This window comes from Neodiprion pinetum, chromosome 4, assembly GCF_021155775.2.
Source record: "Neodiprion pinetum isolate iyNeoPine1 chromosome 4, iyNeoPine1.2, whole genome shotgun sequence".
In the NCBI taxonomy this organism is placed as follows: domain Eukaryota; kingdom Metazoa; phylum Arthropoda; class Insecta; order Hymenoptera; family Diprionidae; genus Neodiprion; species Neodiprion pinetum.
The window spans coordinates 36,852,538-36,876,361 of NC_060235.2; the positions used below are offsets into that span (position 1 = coordinate 36,852,538).

Consider the following 23,824-nt stretch of genomic DNA (forward strand, 5'->3'; position numbering starts at 1 on the left):
ATAAAAGTATACGCCTCCTTGACTTATAATAATAATAATAATATTAATTATTATAATAATCACTGTCACAATAACACGCATCTAATCTAATCTAACGTAATTAGAGTCCCAATTGCGTGTGTATTCGTATCAATTAATTAATTACTTAATTAATTAATCGTTAAAATAATTGATCAATTCTTTACTTTCGTTCACATTATTTAGCTGCCGTTTCTGTATAATTTTTAACGAAATAATTCTTTCTTTTCTGCACACTTCACCATCAATTATTCACATATACATAATACTTTGTATTCTCCTGCCTAATATACCGTGTTTCAAGTTTTTTTTTTTTTTCTTTTTCTTTTTTATTTTACTCCATTCCAAACCGCGGTAGAGGGTCGAACCCTCACGTAAATTACATATAATATATGATTATTGTGTGCGTGATAAAACGAACAAAGCTAGATGGATGTGAGAAAAAAATTAAAATAAAACAAAAATTGTGTTCGCTGCCTTGCTACCAACCATTTATGTACCTATACGTGTACGTACAACGCATTTTTATACACGTACGTACATGCCTACATATATCGTACAGTTTTATCATAAAATCATACTTGTGGTTGGTTTTCAGTTGCATTTATTTGTGTGTACATTTCATTGTTGTTGTTGTTGTTGGTGGTGTTTTTTTTTTTTTTTTTTTTTTTTTTTTTTTTAAATATAATTTTCTTACTTTATTTAGTTATTTTTCTTTTATCCTTGTAAACTACCTAGTCAATAATCAATTACCATAGCTTAACTGTTAACGCTCACTCCGACAGTTGTTAATTAAAAAATGATTTTTTTTTTTACTTTTTTGCCCGAGTAGAGCTGATTGTGATTTTTAACGCAATTCCTGGCCCAATTCTATCCCCAATGGGCTTCCTAATTGGCTGTGGGCTGTCACCGTGAGGCCAATATCTTTCGAATTCTGTTTACGATTATCCACCAAGAATTTACGACGTTTCAAAATCTTGTAATTGTATTTGGAACGATGAAAGAGAAGCTTGATTTTAATTACATTGCTCCGAGGATTGTTGTCAATTGCTTTTAAATATGTTATTTTATACATTTCAGAGAAACTGACAGAATTTCAATGACAGGGTAATATTTGGCCTCAGGTTTGGCCACAGCTTCTATCCGAAAAAATACCACAGAAGTCAGAGTCTTGAGTTGCGGATGACAGGTAATGAATGAGAAAAGAAAGAAAGAAAGAAAGAAAGAAAGAAAGTGAAAATATGAAAAGTGATAAAGGAAAAGCAAATCAATCGTTGAAAGATGGATTGCATATATGTAAGATTACGCGGTATGAGAAAACGCGCAAAATCGATTTTGCGCAATTATACTGCTTTGGAAGTTCGGGCAGCAATCGTTTCGCTGCAATACAAGGAGGAAAAAAATTGTACAAAGTTTGACAGAGACAGTGACAGTTGATGCAAAAGAGCAAGAATATTATCAAGGGGGTTTCATTGCTAGCAAATAGTGATTGTCGTTACCTAAACGTTAAGATACTTCAATATAGTCGAAAGGTAAAATAGAATTATAATCGAGCTACTATATACCTATAATATTATACATAACGCTATTACTTCGCGCTTCAGACTTGAGGCGTCGTTATATTTTACTTTAATTTTACTTTTATCAACTATTATTATTCTCCTCGTTGATAATTAATGCACGCTAATACTTTTAAGCTTTCGGAGATGAAAGGAAAAGAATATTTACCTACAAACTATCGTTAGCTCTTCACGTTTCCTCTACGCAGGATCTAAACATCGATGATGGGTACGTATTGTACCGTAGGGAAATATATTTCGTAAATGCGGTTACTTTTATGACTGATTGATGAAATGATGAAAGGTCAGAAAGAGTCGCGCAAAGCGTCCGAGCAGGGGAAAATTCAATTTTACCAGAATTCACAACCAGTTACGTTACAAATTCCAGTTAAACACGAGAGAATTTACAGATAGCTTTCAGCCTTCGGATAATACAATAACTTGCCGAGGTGTTTCTTCTCTTCGACATGTCAAGGACGTTCGCCGTTTATTTGTTACTATTACACGTTAGTCGTGAATGATTTGCATTATGGGTAGCCTGGGAAAGTGACATGGAGTGACATGAAGAAAAAAAAAAAAAAAAAAAACTAGTAGTGTCGAAAGGGTGCCCACTTTATTTCAATTCTCGTGATAAAGAAGACATGGCATTGATTAGGCAGATTAGATATAGGTAGATAGAATATTGAATATAGAGTTTGAAATTTGTCCGCCTTTTTTTTTTGTTTTTTTGTTTTTTTTTTTTTTTCGTGTTGATGCGATATTAAAAAATCGTTTCATTATCAATCCTCTCGCAACTTTGTATCAAACATTCAAAGAACAACAAATATAGGTATTATAGAGAACCTTTTCCTATAATATATTATAATAGTGTGAAAATTTCCGTTTTACTTTTCTTACCGTGTTTCATATATATTTTTTTTTTTTTTAAATTTATTTTTAACTATATATATTTTATACGTATGTGTATGTATAACGATGTCGATATCTACTAATGTCAACACTTGAGGAATAATATTATTTTATACTTTTTTTTTTTTGTCAAATCTCGCAGCGACAAATACAATACTCGTCTTGTATCTTTATTTTTTCCCCTTTTTTTTCACTCTTTCTTTCTTTTATCTTCACTCTTTAAAACCCTGTCTGATCATATTACATATTATCATTATAATGTATAATTATTCAAACACAGATAAACCCCTTTCATACACCTGTATATCTATGTACGTAAATTTATTCAGTATATGTATATACTTGTTTTTCTTTTTTTCTTCCTTCAAGATCTCGCAAGTTCTATCCACACACCATTGTCGTTTTGCAGTAGTAAATTCAATTATATATTTTATTGTAATTACTTTTCGAAGTCAGGCTTCCTTTTCGTTCAAATTCCGATCACTGTACTGTGTATATACATATATGTACATACGCATACATGTATACACACACAGATATATATTTGTATACTAACATTAGCAACACTTGTACAGATTTGTTCTCTTTAATTTGCATACATTGCATTTGTATGCATACCTAGCGCTGTTCCCACGAACATGCAATTCCGTCAATTTTCAATTCGACAGGGCTCTAAGCGACGAACAATCAAATTGCGTATAAATATCACCGTTTACCCCGTTCAATAGAGTTTCTCGATCCCCCCGACTTGCTGGATCTCAGCGTCAATACGATCTATCCTCAGGTTGATTTTTGAATATTTTTATCGTGTTTATTTACGTTGAATAAACAGCTCGTAAGTTTCGTTTATGGTGGAAAACAGCGCGATGCTGCACTTGCTGATGGCTTTCTTCTTTCAGAGATAGCGGTATTTTTAATGTTCACTAATTTAATCTGCATTATATGTATCTGCATATAATATACCAATTTAAACCTACGTATATCTCGATAATACATCAATACTGACAATCCATAGTGTTTTCAATTTTTTTTCTTTCTTCTTTCTATTCCCCGATATATTTGACAGTATAATAATAATAATAATAATAATAATAATAATAATAATAATAATAATAATAATAATAATAATGATGCTAATAATAACAATAATAATAATAATAATGTTGGTAATAATGTTTAATTTATGCGTTTAATAGCATATATGTATATTTATATGGTAATTATTATTATCATACCTAAGTCATTTATGTATTGTATTGTATATTATTGTATATCATATATCTATGTATATTTATAGCGCTTAGTTACACTATGTCTTAATCGTTATTATTAAATTATATATCATAATATTGACGCTGCCATGGGGTTGACGGGCCAAGTACCAAATTCTAATGTTTTTATAATATTACTTTGTTCTCTACCTTCATATTATTTTGTATAGGTAATAATCATTCACCCAATACTCTGTTTTTTTTTTTTTCTTTTTTTTTTTTTATCATTTGGCACAAGATAGCCCGTTACCCCAGATCTCGCAAAATAGATGACCTCGTCACTGTACATATTTATACATTTATGTATACACGTAATACACACATACTCGCATGCGTTAAACATGCTGGCGACATACACGCACGCACACACACATGTATACATAAATATATAAACTTTCCTTTTTCTTCGTAACAGTTTTTTCTCTTCTCAAAATTGCATACTGAATTTGCCATTCGAGTACTATTTACGTCACGTAAAACATTTCAGCTACACCACGGAATTCAGTTGATTTGTATGATTATTCGTCGATTCAATAAATCAACCGATCCCGTATGTGTGAATATTTTATGCGTAAGCTAGTGTTTTGTGCAATGATTTTGCAAGCTGTAGATTGAGTCTCATTGCTTTTAAGAATTTTCAAATTCAATGAAAAAGGTGCTTCGAACTTACAAGAACGAACAGTCGAATATGGATGAAATGTGTATGACAATGAATTGAAAGTGTTTGGAAATGTGGGAGAAATAATTGAATCGTCTTGCTTTTTCCTCGAGTGATAACTTCAGCATCAAGTTTTCGACATCGTCTTGTAGCGAGTGCTGGCTACCCCAACTCTCACCGCGGCCCCCCTCAATCCAGCTAGTATCGGATAAGATTCTAATATCTTTAATTAAAGTTTACCATTGCTGCCTATCATTGTACGATTACCGAATAATTAGCCAAGAGTTGAACTATATACATTGATCTTTTTCTTTCTTTTTTTTTTTTCAAATTCATTTGCTTTGTCTTGTTTTTTTTGTTTTGTTTGGAAAATAAATGAATATGTAATGCGGTTTACTATTTACATATGCCTGTTTATTTTCTTGTTCATTATTCGAGCTATTGACAAGCCTGAGAATACGAAGTAACACATTTTATATACGACACATATACACGTATACGTAATTTGTTCCGGTCAAATTTTCCAACAATTTTTAACTGAAACTACCGATATCTTTTTATGACGGTTTCACATCTTCCTCTTATATCGTCGATTGGAAAGAAATTCAATTTACGGATACTAAAAGCGGCTATCCGCTGAAGGTTTAGCCAGATGAATTACAATAATTTACAAGTTGAATTTGGCTGTACACGAATTTTACATCTATAGGGCAGCCGAGTTTTAAATGGAGTCACAAGACGTGCGTGTATGAATAAAATTGTGAAATTTATTGATTTCTTTATCATAGGCATAAGTAAAATAATTATAATAATAAAAGTTTACTAACGAATATAAGTTCGTCGGATCACGGTTGACTTTTTGAATTCATTTTATTACCTGCTTTGCTTATGTTGTATGTTGTGATAGTATAATGCGTGCAAAAGGTGCGAAGCTGTCGGAATATTTCAAACTAAATATACTAAACTAGGGGATATTGATTTGAAATTAAAGGCAAGGCGATAAATTGAAATTGAATATTATGTAATAATACTTAAATCAAAAGTCAACATAAGTCAATTGAAATCGATGAATCTTAAGCTAGGTTTATTTTCCATTAAAAACGAAGAATAAAAATTAGAAAAAAAAGAGAAAAAAAACACAGAATACCGCACACAGGAAGGCCATGCAGTCACCTAATAATTAACAGTAATGATAATAATAATAATGAATAATTAATAATAAAGAAGCAATTAAAACTTAAAAAAATACTTGTAATAAAATTTAATACTAGCGGTTATTTTCTTGTTTAGGTGTATGTGTGTGTGTGTGTTGTATGTGTGGTTGCCTGTTAAGCATTGTTTTGTGCACCAGCGACATAATACGGCAATAATATGATCATCGTTATTTATTTATGCGCTGTTTAAATTAATTCCGCGTTATTTTCTCGCCATTCAAACTTTAAGTCATATTTTGCGTTCAATTTGAACTAAACATTAACGGCAGATAAATTTTGTAAACTTGTCTCGTACACGGCCAAAATTATCTCTCCAAGGATACTTGACTCTTAATACACCAAAATGATTTGTTCCTTGATCAATTACATTATTAACGTGCCGAAGTAGGTACTTCTTGCTCTAAATCTATCTCTTCACCAATATCAATATTGAAAGCCGTTCAAGAGTTTTCCTTGGTTAAAAGAAATAATGTAAATGTAAGACACAACGTTGTAGCAAGATTGATATAATATTTCAGCTTTATTTAATATAAATTTAGGGCATGTTTTATTTCCGCGTAACGATGAAATTATTTATTTGAAGTGATGATTTTCTAATTTTCTTTCCTTTTTTTTTTTTTTTAGAGAAATTAGGCCGTTGAATGTGAATATAATATGTTCGGTTATATTACAGAGATTCGAAAGATCGTAGATGCAAAGACTGGCCCCATTTGCTCATGCCGGCTACTTACTACGCGATTCCATACCCCTCGAATTTCAATTTTACCGAAAGTCAATCTCAGAATCTGTGCAACGAAATGAAATGAAGTGGAAAACACAAAGAAAGAACAACTATATAAGACGGTGAACCAGTTTTGGTATAACATTGTTTGTGAAAAGTATTTTGAGATCAGTTGAATCTGTGAAACGTGATAAGACATTGATGATGTTTATTAACAATAGAGAAAATTGCACATCTCATTGGTTGACTCGGGTTCTCGTAATACATTCGATTCGATAAACAACGCAAAGTTCCGTCTAACAAAATCCTCCCCGGATTTCAAATTTAGCCTACTTTGGCACAGTGAACATTGCCCGGGCCGGCACTCGCTGTTTTTATTTTTACTTTTATCTTTATCTTTACGCATTTTTTTTTCTACTTAATATTTTGTTAATTTAATTGACTCCAACAGAATATCATAATATCGGTTAGACCAAAATATACACCGTTACAGCGCATTCATTTTAGTATTATAACAAGGTATCATCTCACATTGTATTAATTTGCTGTGTCCAACAAAGTTATTTGCAAATTCTCCAATGTCCATTGCTCAATAACACTGTTATCATCATCATCATCATCCTCATCTTCTTCTTTTGCTTGTACTTCTTCTCTCGCAAGCTTGATTCCGTACACGTTTATATTAATTACCATAATGATTATTGTTTAATATTCATAGTCTATACATAATATATTTATATCCACGTATGCCTAACACATGTATATCGGGTATATATATGTGCGTGTGTGTATGGATGTTTGTGTGAGATTGTGTATGCCTGACGTATAAATGTATGTGTATAGTAATAATAATTTGATCTTGTAAATTTGGGCCATATCATTTGATGGTATGACCATCGTCTTTGTATTGTGTATTTCATTACTCGTTAATATTTCACTATTTTCAAAATTCATACGCTGCAGATTTTTCTTACTTATAACTTTTCGTCGCGTGCCCGTCAGTTAATAATACTAAACTTCTTTTTAATCGTTATCAATTCATAATAGTAATAATTAATATTAATTCATTCATAGTAATATATATATATTTGTAATATATCTTACGTGACGATAATCTTCAAACACAACAGAAACTTATTCAGCGCTTTTTTGCCTTTGCACTTTTATGTAGCTACCGTGTTGTCCGCAAACGCTTTATTATGAGAGTTGGACTAAAGATATTATGATGGTGGGAATCAAAACTGAACATTGTTCAGACCTGTGATTTTTTTTTTTTTTTCACTCTTGTCGCAAAACTGAATGCAACCGATGATTTATCAATGATGCATTTGTCACAGAAGTTAGCATCGTCAGTTTACAATCCCTCACTGCACTTTTATAACGTGTTTAATTCGTCATGTCATTTTAATACCAGCAACTTGAATAGCGATATGTCAATGTTCATTTAAACTTCACCTATTTTATTTACGATAAAAAGAGCTACGCATTTCTAAAGCCCTAAAATTAAAACATTTAATACTTATCAAACTGAGATACAAATAATATAAAAAAATAAAACCCTTAAAACACATCATCAATCGATATGCTTGCAAATTGTGCACACTTTATAGTAACGATGACAAAATCAATAATACGCGACTTTGGTCAATCCTTTTCCTGCCATCATTTATAAATATTCATCTCGTCATAAAAATAAGATTTCCTTAATCAAAGCTCTGCTCTCGCCTACGTCGCTTATTCACCTCAAATTTCATTCGCAGGTTCTCTGAGCCGTATTTTCAAAATCTCACGTGTCATTTCGCTCCGATTTCAGATTATATTTCCCATCAACCTAGTAAATGATACAAGAACATTTGTTTTGGACTCTTCGTGTCCCTTTCCAACAACAAACACAGTTATGATTATCAAATAATTCAGCTATACGGACACAGAGCACCTGAGCACGTGAGATTTTACTTTCTTCCAATTGTTAGTCATTGTATTAACAGCGATTTTCATACAGTAAATATGCATGGAAATTTGATTTTTACAGGTTCCTGACTTGGCTGCGCAAAGCATTGAACATATGGGCAAGAACGGGAAATGGTTGCAACAAAATGATGTTGTAAGGTACTAATTGAAACTTTTACAGATCTTTTTTACGCTCCATCAAACCTAGCATTGAGGATAATTTTTTTTATGACTGTTTTCATAGGCAGCCTGCAGCAGTACAAGTATATATTATATGTCAATTGAATAAAACATACGAACACAATCACGTTGCGTCAGTTCATACCTTGTTACCTCGATATAGCGCATTGGTAATGTGAATCGTTACTTATTTTATCGTAATTATTAGATTAAAGTTACCTGTTGAATAATCTTGATTTTTTACTAGGCTTAAAAATTCTTAGCTCTTAATTAGTAGGTTTTTCTGGTTGTTATTTTTTTTTTTTTTTTTTCAAGTTTTATTTATTATTATTAATTTTTTTTTCGTTTTTGTTTTTGTTTTTCTATCCCAGGCAAATCCTAGGCTATAGCGTCGCGCTTGTAAAATATATATATATATATTTATATGTATATATATCTTATCTGTTTAACTCTGTACAAGAATGGGATTGTCAGCGAGGGGCTGGACGCCCATTACCAAAATTAACGATACCGAAAGCATTGCCAAATACCAGACGAAACCTGATCTTGTTTCGTTTCGGTTATTTATTTTTCTTTTTGTTGTTGCTGTTATCGCGTAGCATTTCCCAAAAATACAAAGCAGAAGACAGTATACAGATTGCGAAGTAAGGAATCGATGCAAATCTTGGTAAGATAAATGAAAAAGAGGATATGAAATTTCAAAGGATATTCTCGAACTTGGCATTATTTTCAGTATCGCTAGCCCTTATCTCACCCTAAAACTGACCCGAACAATACTGGGGGCGTGGAAAACGATAATTACGCAATTTTCTATCTCGACCAACGGCACGGCCGAAATTTGAAAGGATCCTGCTGGTATAACTCACTGCGGCGAAACGACCGATGACTAATGAATTGATTACCCAATCGATCCGCAGAGCAATCAGTCGTATACAGCACTTGGGTACCAGTAATGAACTAGGGTGTAGGGCTGGAACCACTGCGGCTCGCTGGAAAGCCTCTCTTGTTAGATGTTACTCTTCGAAAACGACACCCTGAGGTGGTTGGATTCGCTCAGTTGGAAATTGTGCATTTTCTGAAACGGAATTACATTGTTTTCAGTTAATTTTCACAGTTTGACGAAATTTCAGAGATTATTGCTAGAAAGAGATTTGTGACGTTCGGCTTGAAAGTGGAAAACTTGCGTTTGGTTACAAGCGCATTGATTTGTTCGTTTTACCACGAACCTCGAGATTAATTTTTATTTCGTAACTAGAATTATATTTTCTTGGTTACATCGTAATATACTCACAATCAGGGCCACGACAGCATCGTCCATGCTACCCATTTGAATCAGAGCCATTTTTCTGTCCTTTGGGAAGAATTTGAAAGCCTTTACTGTAAAACCATTCTTGGTGAAGGCATCTTTGATCTCTTCTTCGGACACTGTTGCTCTGAAAACAAAAACAAAATTATAAATCTGAAACGATTCTGAATAAGCCCGAAGAATTATATTCGTCGCTTTACACATGACCAAATTCTTTTTAAAAATGACATGACTAAGGTAAGACTCAAGGTATAGAAAGGGAAATTGACTTACGGAATGTTTGATAAATGCAAAGTAGAGCTGGGTGGGTAAATGTTTTGGTAATTTTTTGAACCGGGTTTTTTGAACCGGTGCAAAGGGCTGTTGGTGTAGTCTTTAGTGAGTCCAGCGTCGGGTTGACCCTCTTTAGGTAGCTGCACTGCCTGATGCTTACTGAGCATCACCCTGATTTGTTTGCCAAATACTCTGAGCTTATCCATATGCGTCATTGCTGAAAGTCACGTAATTTCGACATCGTAGAAAAAGTTTCGAATCAAAAGATCTAAACTGTTTATTTCGTGTCACATGAAAAATAACAATATGTTAATACGTTACTAATTCTCACCTAAATGAGCTTGATGCGGCTCAGCAAGCTGAATGAGTGCGGAATCTTTCTTGTTGTAAAGGATTTTCACACGTTGTACATCACCATACACGCCTATGCCATAATTGGAAAACAAACAAGAAAACATCAAAATACATTATGACACGTACTGCAGGTTCGAAATTTTTTTTTATATATTTTCTAATTTGATCTATGCTACTGACTGTCATCGTTCTTTCGTTCCTCTTTTTTTTATCTCTTCAAATTGAGATCTCAGTATCCATATATATGTATATATGTACTCTCGTTAAAATCCAAGTACATGCACGCAATGTTGAACAATGAGTAAGTGTGAGTTCGACAGTCAAATTTTGTTCTTTAAAAATAAGCAAAGGGAAAAAAAAAGTGAAAAAAATTATCTTTAAGGATGCTAAGTGAGCAATGACAAGAATACTCATTTTTTCAGGACAAAGAAGAACAGGCACGAACATTCCGATAAACGGTTATAATATGTGCGTAAAATTTGAGTGTAGAATGCAATGATACAATATAAGGTATATATATATATTATCGATGGACAAGGTGATCGATCATCATGCACTGTGCAATCGAATCCGATATTCGAACGCTTAATCATTGTCATTCGTAGTATAGTTAAAGATTCATCATTCCTGTATGAAAATACGAAATAAGCAAAGCTTATATATTATATAAGGTGTTTTGTTGAATTAATAATAAAATATTAATATGATAAAATTCAGAAGAGATGCTTGAAGAATATAGTAGAACGTGACGAGTGGTGGAGAGCAGTAATAAATAAAATGAATAAGTGAAAATTTTGAAAAATCAGGATTAAAATAGTTGAAATCAAAGCTAACCATACGTGAGAATTTACGTTTCAATTTCAATCAATGATCAATAAATAAACTTGTGTTTAAGCATCAACGCTTAATACGACGAAAATGAAACAAACAAACAAACAAACAAGAATTTAATCTCGTCTTTGTTACATCATTATTCACCAAAATGCAATTTCTCAAAACCAAGGTAATGAGAGAAAAAAAAAAAATGAGTTACTCAAGGAAAACTATAGAAGTGGCACTCGAAATTTTGCCGAAACAAAAAACTAAAAACAAAAACTAAAAAACACCGGGAAAACCAGAAAGAAGACTGGGGAACAAGACAACGGTTGAGTAACCAACGATAATATTTGCATGATGAGCGTAGTATAAATATATAGGTATAATAATTAATAATGTAATATAATTAATAATATAAATGTAGAGACGTACCGAACAGGGTAAAGAGAGCGTCAGGCGTGACCATCTACACAGAGAACAGACAGAGTCCACAGTCAGTAAGTTATAGTCAGTGAGTATATAGAATTTATGATATAGTGTGGGCGAACGATTCCCGTTAAGCTTTCCTCTCTCGCAATTTATAAAGTGTACTTTCATTAGCTAATGACTCAAGTTTAGAAACAACTTTTTTATTTCTTTCATCATCTCTTTAAACGCGAGTTTGAAAAATTTATTAAGTCAACTGCGGGATATCATCGTGACGAATAGATTAGCAGAGACAAATGATAGAGTTGGAAAATGAAATAGAAAATGAAAAATGAAAATTCTAAGGGATATTAATTATGCGCTTTGTATAATATATATGTACATAGTATACATACATACATACATATATATATATATAATATGTTATTAGCTGCCTACAGAGAAAGAGAGAGAGAGAGAGAGATGGAGAGAGAGAGAGAGGAAGATGATAGTGAGAATCGGAGGGAAAGAGGGGGAGAGAGAGAGAGTGAGAGAGAGGGGGAGAAAAAGAAAGAGAGAGAACGAGAGAGGGCGAAAGATTCATGGGCGAAATCGGGAATCGTGCGCAACACAATGATAGTATAAGTACACACAGTTATAGGTACAGTAGTGACAAGTTACAGCAGCTGCGAAGTGTGGCATTGACACACAAAATCGAAACACTTTTTATAATATGTATTTACAATGATGAAAAAGAATAGAAGAGAATGGTAAAAAAAAAAAAAAAATAACGAAAAACAAGAAGGAAACACCACAGAACGTTTTCCGCGAGTCATTTTTGATTTAGCATTTTTTTTCACTATTTGGCAAATGAATAAATGATGCATGGTGGAATTTCCTCCTTTCTTTTGCCTTTCATCATTTTTTCACCTTTAATTTCAATTTGTTGACAAAGCGCTTGGATCGTTATTTTAATGTCATATCAATTATATGTTACGATTGCAGGGCTCAAGTTTGGTACCATAATCGCAAAAATATTCATTCTGCAAAATCCAGATTCACTGAATCAACATTTTCGAACCAACACGGACTTTTGCTGATCCTTTTTGCTTCGCATAAGTATACAGACATCGCATGTATCAAGTCTGCGAAATGGGTTGAAAATAGTCCGAAATTATCTATGTTTAATGTTTACGCCTTGAGGGGATAGCAGATATATTTTAACAAGATTTTGTTATCGTAGCTTGACGCAGAGCAAAGATATATTGTGATCGAATGACGATAGACTCCAGAATAATGATTGTTGCTGATGTACGCTAGTGGAATACGTGACTGAAAATGTACCGACGGCAAAAGATAGAAGGAAAAACATAGTTATACAGAAACAATAAAAGTTAGAAAATAAGGAGAATAGAGAACGGCGTTCAACACAAACTCACGCGCACACCAGAATAATAATAACCGTACGAATAAGTAATGAAAATCAATTAATTACCATGAGGCTAGACAATTACGTCACGACTTCTATGGGATTTGGTTTTCAATTCCTATTATGACGATGACGAACATTGGCTTATTCGCAATCGGGATAATCAAATTGAACACATATTTTTGTACCGAGTTATATAACAGACCTAGAAGAATTCGGAGTAACCGGCGCAAATCGAACAACCTGTTGATCACTAGTCCGCGCTGAAGTCTCTCGCATATTCTAAAATACTCTAGAAGTTTAAAATCCGTTTCCCCAACAACTCGTAAACACTTTAATTTTATTTAAATTTTTTGCACGAATTTCATTTTCTTCTTGAAAAGGTTTGACGGAATAAGAGTGGGAAAATCGTATACAGACTTCCACAACGATCTCTGCAATTTTACGCAAGATATTTATGCACTTTTGTAAGTTATCGTCAAAATTCAGAGAAGTTGATAAAAATTTGTCTAAGCCCTGCAAAGTAAGATCGAAACAGGGAACCGGAAATTGGAATAATTTTGATCACGGTAATTTTTCTCCAATTTTTATGGGATCAATCGTCGCGCATTCACAGGGTTCAATAATGCACGGGGTATGAAAAGTACGTACGTACGGTTATATAGGTATGACGGAGGGATGAAAACACGGAAACTTACCTCCTCGTTGAGGTTGCTGACGAGAAGAACCGACGATGGCTGAGGGCTGCCGGGAACTCGAACGCCAAGCCCTCCGGCGCCGAGGGTGAAACCACCGAGTCCTGCGAGGCCGCCGGCCGCCGCGACGCCGTTGTAAGGACCCGTAAGAGGCGACGCCAAGCCGTGCATGGCGGCGAACGGGGAGGCGAGGACGCTCGGGGCTCCTGCAAACACATCTGCTTCGTAAAAAAGCAACACTTGCGATTATTTGCGAGGTTTTGGTTCGGCAAAAGCCTCTTCGAAGTTTCCCGAATCACCACGGCGATCGGCAGGAAGGAACAATGCGGGTGATTTTGGATTTGGATGTGAGAAAATCGTCCCAAAAGGTAACGGAAAATTTATACTTTCGACGGAGCACCGAAACAAACAGTCCAGAGTATGGCCAGGTGAGACAATATGGCGTCGCATATAGGGTTAAGAGTCGGTCATTATTCCGGTGAATTACGTTGATATTAACGCTCAGAATACTTCGTGCAGGCTACGGGACGTTAATCTTGTCGAGCAGAGTCGTTGAATGTAAAAATTTATGGCAAAAAATGACTTTTAAAATCAAATACGAGCAATGGTTTTAGTGCATGCCATGCGGCGCCACGGGATATTCCGTTTTTAATATCAGGATGAAAAAACTGTATCTCACCCGGCTATCTTGCTAAGGATATTTCGTGCAAGCTGCTGGACGTTAATTTCGCCAAACAGAGTCGATGAAAGTGAAAATTCGGGGCAAAGAAAGACGTTTAAAATAAAATACGAGCAACGTTTGTAGTTCATTTTCCTCCGGTATGGTTCGCCACACGATACTCCGTCTTCCACATGATGAAGAACTATATCTCACCTGGCAATCTTGCGCGTGGCTGCGTCCCCGCGGCTCCGAGAAGAAGCTGTGGCAAAAGTTCACCCCCGAGGGCAAGGGAAGCGGCATCGAGGTTGGCGTCACCAGTCGGTAAAGTAGGGTTGGTGTAGTCCCTGGATTTATCGTTATTGTACTTGACGTTGAGACTCTGCATTTTGCTGTAATCGATCCTCAGGGTGCAGCATGAGTTGTAGATGTTCTGGCCATCGAGTGACTGAAAAAAAAAAAAAAAAAAAAAAAAAAAAAACAAATCAGAGGTCGGTTGACATTTTTCCGGGAGGTTTGAAAAGCCGGCGATAATAAGTTCACGTGGGTGGCGGCAGTCCGCTGGTTGTTTGGATTTCATTATTAAAACAAACCCCAGGGTTCGTGCAACCTTCGTATTTTCCACCTTACACTTTAAACGTAAAATTCACCAAAGTCCGAAGTAACGTACGGGTTTGTTTGACTTGCGTTTCGCCCCGTGCGTGCTCTCCGCATTTTATCACGGAAAATTTTGATTACACTACGCGGAACCGGCCCGACTTCCATGCAACCCTATTTACCGCTTAAATGAATTACGGATTCTGTTATTATACCTTATACCTCGAGGGAACTCCCAAGGGAAGAAAGTGGAGCTGCGAATTGTTACGTCACCTCGCCAAGTATATCAGGCATGAAACGGTCACTGCCTTCTTCGTTATACGATAATTCGCATGAGCGAATTCCTGCTTATGCGCGTATTTTTCCGTTCTCAACATTCTACGCGAATATTCAAGCGGATCGACCAACGAGAGAGTCTTTGGTATAATATTTTCGTGCCGGTACGGGGTAAAAGTTAAGAAACCTCGAGTATTAATAACGATGTACGAGAGGGTAACGTATACAGGCTGGCGAGGTGTGGTAATAGATACGCGTAATTCGTCACCGGTTGAAGACTAGCGACGGTAATAAGCACGCGATAAAATTAATTACAGAAATTGCACAGTTTCACAAATTTCGAGCGATATAGCCTAATTACGCTAATTAGAGACGTGAGTAATCAATTAATTTGTACGCACGTGTATACGCGTACTATATTATGCAGGTATCAGCATGCACATCCGCCTTCATCCTGCGCACGCGTATGGATTTTGAATCTGCAGGTGCAGATGCGTAACTTTTATAATCCGGATATTAGCCACGAAACCAATGTAAAAAGAAAAAAAAAAATTCTTGATAATATTTAAAATTATAGGGTTAAGGATTGGTGCTTTGCATGAAAAAATTTTATATGATTCATTCTTTTTCGTTTCTCTGCATCGTGCACATGTAAAAATACTTCGCAAATTATAATATATTTATATGCATAAAGAAAAATTCTTTCATCCTATCCCCCACAGTCATCAAAAACGTGGAGTCGTAGTCCACACCGTTCGTTCGCTCGGCTCGCCTCGGAAGCCACGGGCGATTTGAACGTTATTATTCAGTTACCGCAGAGTCGGTGGTACAGGGAAAAGTCGGAGGGGGCGGTAAGAAAAAGTTGTAACGAATTTAACAATATACGTATAATAAATCCATGTACCCAAAATAACTGGGGGAAATTTTTTTGCAACGCGGGTTGTTCCAAACCCGGGTAACACAATGGGGCACAAAAACGGGTGGTTGAAAGAACAAGCCCTGCAAGTAAAGGAATTACGCCTCTCATCTCCCGCCGCAATTTCTCTGTTCTTCGGTTCTTTGTCTCGGGGAATTCTTTTCGCGTTATTAACTCATCGGCTTCGGACGAGTCGGCTCGCGATTGGAGCAAAGTTACGTGCGCGATTTTAACCCGCAAGCTTAAATCTCCGAGGCTCGTTTGTACACCGGATGTGTATAACGTACACACGCCTCTCTATCTGCAGTAAATATTTTTGCGGTAAGTTTCGCGCAAAATAACAATGCGCTCCATCTCGACAATGCGCGTGTACCCAGTTTTAGTCCCCCCATCGAAACCCGAAACGTGTTGTACATGTACAAACTTTCATGCAACCGACAAAACTTTGTTCGACTGTTCTATAATTTCGCTGCTATGTTTCGTGCCTCGCTTGCCTTGCGTTTGTTGATTTGTTTTTGACTTCCGGTCTCCCGGATAATGGGTATAATAATGGTTAATAACGATAAGCTACATGCATGTGTGTTATATTGTATTAAACACAACGACGAAATCGGCCCTCCGGAAACGATATGTGCCGCGATATTCAATCTGGGTTGAAACGGACTTTTGTCTACTTTCCGCAGCAGGTACGCTTAATAGAGGGCGCCTTGAATTGAAGAGGAACTTTGCTGAAGCCGGCGAGAATTTGCTAGGTTTTTTTTTTTTGTATTTCTTAGTTCACGGGAGAACAGAATTAGTAAAAAAAAAAAAAATGTATTCCTTAACCAGCTACACGGAGAGATTTTTTCAAATTCGCATAAATTTGCTTACGCTTCGATTAAAAATGTATGTAGTTTCCAATTACCCTTTATAACTATAGACTTTTCAAAAGAAATTTCTTCGTATAAGCAAGAACATACAGGTTTCATGTTTAAATACATATATTCGTTGATATCGATTTGGGTATGCGCAATTTAAAAAAATTTTTTTTATTTATTTACTTACAAATTTAGCCGTCTGCGCTGCCACCATGTCCGGATACTGTATGAGCGCCTGGAAGGAGCCTGAAAAATAAATTTCATTTATGAACATGTGTAACATTATTTTCACATAAAGGAGCGTATAACGAACTGGATACTAATGTTAGGTCGGAGCTTGAAGTCCACTGTTCCACATTCATTCGTACACGTTAAATGTATAAATATCAAGGTAACAATGTGGCATTGTACTAGTCCCAGCGTAACAGCCTGAAGCATGCAACCTAGCCACTGTTGTTACGGTTGTAGCTCAGCAGAATTATACGAGAATTTACCTTTGTAAATGGGTCACAGTGGTCTGACGTGTATTATGTGTATATATATAAATAATCGTTGCTCGCAATCGCGGGAGCAGAGGATCATTAGCTATTAAACATAGAAATTGAAACTGAGACTGGGAAAAATATTCAAATTCGTATAAAATTGTCTTTACAGATATTAAAAATTGATCAATCGAATTTCGTCAAATTTTAGTTCTTCCTCTTACGATTAGTATCAGCCAAAATCCCCCGGGAAGTTTTTTAAATACCTGTCGTAAATCGTTTGAATTTGTGACTCTCGCATAAAGTTACTATGAAATTAAATTGTGTATGAAATAAATTGAAGGGTGGGTTTTGAATTCGCCCCTCGTGCTAGTTGCGCGAGCAAGAAACACCCCCGCGTGTAACAAAACCGAAACTTAAACCACGGTCGCTGTTGGACTCTGGTCATTTCCTACAACTGTATGATTTCACCGCAGGCGAACGAGGAACTTATCGTCCATTATTATCGCGATGCCCGATCTCATTTCGGAAGGCTAAACTCGAGAAGTGGATTCTGGCATGGGGGTTTCGCTCTGCTGGGCTGCACTGGAACATTGAAACATCGAAACATCGAGGAGCCGGTGCAGCAGGCGAACAATACGCGTGTTTCGGAAGGGGTTGCTTCCGCACTCCACATCGCGCGGATATGAATTCCTACGAATTTTCAGTGTGCATCTACGACGAGCAGCCATGGAAACACCGAGCTACGATCGAGTTCGTTTTCACTTTCACGTTCTGACTCGTCCAAGAACTGTCAGTTTTATTTAGCATGTGTAAAAACGCGAATTTAATCCGTTAATAAGACAATAGTAGAAGTTTTCCGCGAAATTTGCACCCTCGTTTTATCCTCATCGAATCCTTTAATCGCAGATACCGAATCGATTCTGGGGATTTAAAATTTTGCAAGCTTAAATTTGGGCATGAATCGTGTAAAAAGTTTCACCGAAAATTTGGGGTCGATTTTCAAACCGCCCTTGAAAAGAAAGTCCTGTCGACATTAAGCGGGGATGCAATATCGAAAGTGGTGGATGGGGTGAAATCTACGACGTAGCGTTCAAGTGAAAGACGTGGAGGGTAACGTTATGGTATCGGATTATAAATTTTTGTTTTTTGTACTTACTGTTCTTGGTAAAGGTGACGATTTTCAGAACCTTCCCGAAGCGTGTGAATATCTGTAACAGAGAAGCGAAACAATTTACTTACTAAACAGCCATGTTATTGTTATTATTACAGAATAAATCACTCTTTAGCGAGATAATGAATTGGACGATGCGACAGGTTTGTACATAGTCGAGAGATTCAAAAAGACTCGGTATAGCGATCTGTAAGTTTGTTGAACACCACGTGACGTATACGTATAGGTATATATAAAGTACCTACACAAAAGACAAGATGGAAAAGGAGAAGATGAAGAAAATGGAAGAAAGAAATGAGAAAAACTCGGGCTATTTGAACGTAGCTTTAACGCTTTTGCGATTAATTTGACTCTCGGGAAAGTGCAGCGGCTCTGCACACAGAACGGCACAAGTAGAGAAAGAGAGAAATAGAGATAGAGGAGAGGAAGCTTGAAAGTTGTAAAAAAAACTTTGAAACGGACGTTTTAAATTTACGCTTTTACAGCGCGCTGCATTCTGAACATCGACCCCCACCCTACTCGACAATTACCGTAGACAATGAGCCCCCGTCTCTGAAACTCTGCAACTCTCTCACAGCATCCGCTTGCATGAAACATATTGCGTGCAGGTACACAAGAGTTTCGCGACGAGGACACGTTAATCCGTAGAATGAGAAATTAAATGTTCGTTCTTTGATACGTTCATTCGCCAATTAGCCGGAATATCGAATGCCGGAATCGGCGGAACCGAGTTTACAATTAGGAAATATAAAAAAAATTACAAAACCCGCAGGTTTGTAATATAAAAATGTTATTCATATACCCACGTTTGGGAGGGATTCAAATGCACTCTACCTCGTCAACGTGACTATTTTTCCATTATGAAACAATATTGCTATATATAATTGTCAACTTTATCCGTCCGCGCGTACCTTCAATTAAAACAGTGTAATTGGAAGAACCGGATATTCAAATGCTGAATTTATTTCCCAATATTTTCCATATCCATTTACCACATATATTCTATACACGGTCGTAAAACCGAGCGATCCACTCAGTTTTTGTTCGATTGCCGATTTTTTTCTTTTTTTTTTTTTCTTTCTAATATCAATCAACTACGTATTACATACGTTGCGTTTCTCCGTTGTCAACTTTACTCTTTTCCGGCACGTGTTGATCAAAGTAAAAAATTGTCACGGGGAAAAGGTATTTCAAAAAAGAAAAAAGAAAATAACTGCGGAAAAAAAGGATGCAAACGAATTGAATCCAACGCGCGATTCTCCTACGCAGTGCACGTTTCTCGCATAGAAACAGGGGCGGCATGACAGGGCGCAGGGTGAGAGCTGTAATACGCAAATGGAGAGCAAATAAAATATTAGCGATATTCGCGGACCGGAGTGGAGCGCAGGTGGCTTCGAGGACGTGTGTGCACGCACAACGAACCACCGACGTGTGTATTTATACAGAAACTGGCGCCGCGAGGCACATTTTTCCAATTTGTGTATATAGGGATGATTTCCCACGAGGTTTCTTGCAAAAATAGCTATATCTTTAGCAGTAATAACCGCCGACCGAACCATTCGCAGAGCTCGAAACACGGATCGGGATGTGATGACACTCGGATCCGCGTCGCTTATTCCTCAATCACGACTCGATTTACATCCAGCCGAAGAAGGAGGAGGAGATAAATAAGAATGAGAAACCGCACGACGCTCTTTTTCTCCTGTTAATTCGGAGCCGATTCGCGAAATTCGTAATAAGGAGTTTTAAGTTTTTTTAGGAATTTAATTTGCTATAAGGATTTGCCAGCACTATATCGAACAATGATCGATCGTCAGGACTGTGAGTTTATTCTAAAATTTTATCACTTTTTTCACAAAGATGACGGTGATACAAGTGACGGAGCTCAATGTATTTGGGGTGGGTAATGTTTTGCGTTAATTTATTTCGTTTGGCATAACCTCAACAACGTAGAATCGAAAAGACGAATAACGAAGCGTATAAATAAACTGAATTATCAGTCTAATCTACGTATTGTTGAAAAAATCTTTTATAGAATAAAGTGATTGAAACAATTTGATGTACGTAAGAAAACGTTCGGTACAGGATGAAAAAGTTTCGAGTGCTGACAGATGTATAATATTTTACAGTATTACCAAAAAAAGTTCGTTCATAGAAATAAGAAGGAAGACCGTATCGATACTATAAAAATAACGACAATCGAGTAGTTTTTATTTCAAAGTGCTAAAATTTGATGTTACACAATATCTCGGCCGATAAGATGCCGCGAGTAAAGTAAAGTAAAGATCCTGCCCGACCGAAAGGCATATTTCAGCTCTCTATAGCGATGTATCGCCGTTTCAGATGTGATAAAATTTCCGAATAAGGCCCCTGACTGCAGAATTGCTCGGAAGACTGCAAGAGGGTGTGGAGGGGTTGGGCGAGATTCGCCGATAATCGAGCAATGCGAATTAATAACTACACAATAGCAATCAATAACGGTGATTACCATCCCGCCCCGGATAGGATAGGAAGGGCCTATCTCTAATCCCTTCACCCGGGTTACGAGCTCCATCTCCCGCGGGTCCAATAGCCCAATGACCATCGGCCAATCGCTGCAGCTCGCCTCGCTAACGATCCTCACTTTTTCACCCTTATAATACACATCCACTATCGCGCTTATTAATCCATTTATCGACGTGATTACCGCACGTTTTCACTTCCGGTTTAGCACTGCGCGACGCTCGGGCCGATATTGACCGTTACGCTTGTTCGTCCCTGTGCAGCGATTTCGTCGAAACTGCAAAAATTATACTTATACGCACGATTCGTCCCTGGCTATTTACGCCTGGCGTTTCTAAGACGTCGCATGTTGTGCCGGTGTTCAGGCTTCGTTCCGGCAATTGATTCAACTTTGCATACAAAATACGAAATTTAATATCAAAGTAATTTTCTTAGGCAAATTAGAAAAGTTTTTTCGTTGATAATTTATATCTTCAAGGTTCATTAGTGATTGTCGATGGGTTATTATTCTTTTCGCTGAAATTTTCATCATCAAATTAATATTGTCTGGAATATTTCGGTTTGCCCGAAAGAGCCTTGAATCGAATATATCCGGATGGAAACGATTCGGTAAACCAATTCGATCTCGAAAATGTTGACCATAAAATTTGATATTTAAAATTCCCCGAGTTTCACAAGGGTGAAAAGTTTCTAGAGTGAAAATTAATTGTTTTTTCCAAGGCTGTTTCATATTTATAGAATCGCGTACGAATAGTGAATTATAGCCGATAAATTTTGCCTCAGAAAACAGAGGAAGATGCATTCGCTTCATAAATGGTAGGAAATCGCAAAACATCCGCGCGTTTTCGGTTTCAGGGTGGCAATTACCATTGTCGGTTGAGCAATAGGTCGTGTAATAAAGTTTGAAAACAAAAGTACCAACCAGAAAAACAACAAAGAAGCTCCGATGTTAAGGAGGAGAATAAAGCGCGGGGCAAAGTCCGAGTTTGAAAAGAGGAGAACGTGAGCCGGGCGCAAAAATGAACAAAACCCGAAACATTAATCACGTGTTTCTGTTATTCTATGATTAATGGATCCCGGAGCTCGACTAGACACGACGTTGCGGTTAATGCTGCGGTGGGTTCGACCGTGCGGATTCTATTGTGTCTATTATAGTTTTCGCGTGAGGTTTACGCAACTTTGAAAACTTTAACCCAACGCCTGCAGACTGCAAGGTCGTCGGGCATCGCGGACATCTGATGGGTTTGAAATTCGCAAGCTTCGACGCAACAGGCTGTAATTAATTTTGAAATATGGCTGTTTCGAAACTTCGTAGGAACGAACATGTTCATATTTTGCGAATTCAACCCCTCGGAAGTGATTCGAACGTCGCAACGTCGTAATTATTTATTTTTCACAGTCTTCCTTTATCTCAGTGCTTAGAGTAACTTCAACCTCGTTAAATGTTTCAATTACTCTACCTAATATAAAAGGTTGAACCCGCCCTTTAGTATTAATTAAAAATTTGTCACAAAGTTCGTTTCAATCGGCGTACCCAACTCCACGGGACTCCGGGATTTAAACAATTCAGGATCAGCTGTAGAATATCGGACGATCCCCGAAGGCTTTCCGGATTTATTTCAATACGTTAACCCTCCAACTTCCGTCCCACCCCTCCGCGGTCGGCGATTTTGAACAAGGGGTATGAAAGACAAGCGAACACTCCACTCCCCTGACAAGGCAGGAAGTCCTCGATTCCTTAGTTCTCTCAATTTTTTGCGCAATAACCGTCCGACGTCGTTAAGTTCCGCATAGCTTCGGTAAAAAACACTTATTCTTTGAGCTTTCAATTTTCCCGTGGACGTAAAATTTCGCGGCGACGTGTGCAGTGCGGTTATAACGTACATCAATAATAACTACGTACCACGCCGCTCCTCGTGAGAGTTTTCCGCCCTCCCCCGCCCCCGAAGCTCGAAGCTCGAAGCTCGAAGCTCGAAGCCCGCGCCCCTCTATTACGCATTATGCCGTTATACTAGTGGAATATCGGCGTAAAATGTTGAGGCTTTTAACGTTTATGCCCCGTTCGCGTTGGTCGCCTGCATGATTCGCTTCGGCGCAACGCCCGTGCGACATAAACGGGGCGTAGTGGCTGCCCGGCACCTGGGACACCCTAAATCTCACCTTATTAAGGCTCCCATTGGGGCCACCCTCACCCTCCTCGTCTTCGGCTTCTCTACGTCGACTAAAACAAGCCGCGCGTCTCCTAGATCACCCGGATATGATTATACTCACTCTCCCGTACACTATCTTTGCATGATTCCTTCGTATTGCATTTTTTTTTTCCAACTTTCTCCTCCGGCTTTTGAAGGTAGATTTCAGGGTGCTCAGATCCTTGTCGCTCTGAATAGATATTCAATATCATTCGATTAAATTAATCGCAATATAGACGAGAGGAAAATCTTGTCCATTTGAAAAATATATTCAACGAATTTATCTACAATATCTATAAAAAAAAAAAAAATAAATAAAAGCGTCGACCGTGGTGAACAAAATAATTATTAATTATTGTTCCGAATGTAAACGCAGCTCCTGCGTTTATGCGTGTTTAACATCGGGGGAAATGCC

General features: G+C 36.9%; 1 protein-coding gene across 10 annotated transcripts in view; it reads right to left on the reverse strand.

Annotated features, from left to right (window-relative positions):
* Positions 1–322: 322 nt before the first annotated feature.
* heph (polypyrimidine tract-binding protein 1 heph) overlaps positions 323–23,824 on the reverse strand; it is a 358,510-nt gene continuing 335,008 nt past the window's right edge. For 9 of the 10 annotated variants that reach the window (XM_069135784.1, XM_069135783.1, XM_046623389.2 and 6 more), the window contains 9 exons: positions 18,704–18,755; positions 17,250–17,308; positions 14,633–14,864; positions 13,762–13,976; positions 11,662–11,695; positions 10,391–10,483; positions 10,060–10,276; positions 9,772–9,913; positions 323–9,555 (listed from right to left, as the gene is read on the reverse strand). In XM_069135784.1, the coding sequence (XP_068991885.1) occupies positions 9,487–9,555; positions 9,772–9,913; positions 10,060–10,276; positions 10,391–10,483; positions 11,662–11,695; positions 13,762–13,976; positions 14,633–14,864; positions 17,250–17,308; positions 18,704–18,755 (1,113 nt within the window). In that variant the 3' untranslated portion in view covers positions 323–9,486. The remainder of the gene's footprint in view (positions 9,556–9,771; positions 9,914–10,059; positions 10,277–10,390; positions 10,484–11,661; positions 11,696–13,761; positions 13,977–14,632; positions 14,865–17,249; positions 17,309–18,703; positions 18,756–23,824) is intronic. The other variant, XM_046623387.2, reaches the window with a different exon arrangement.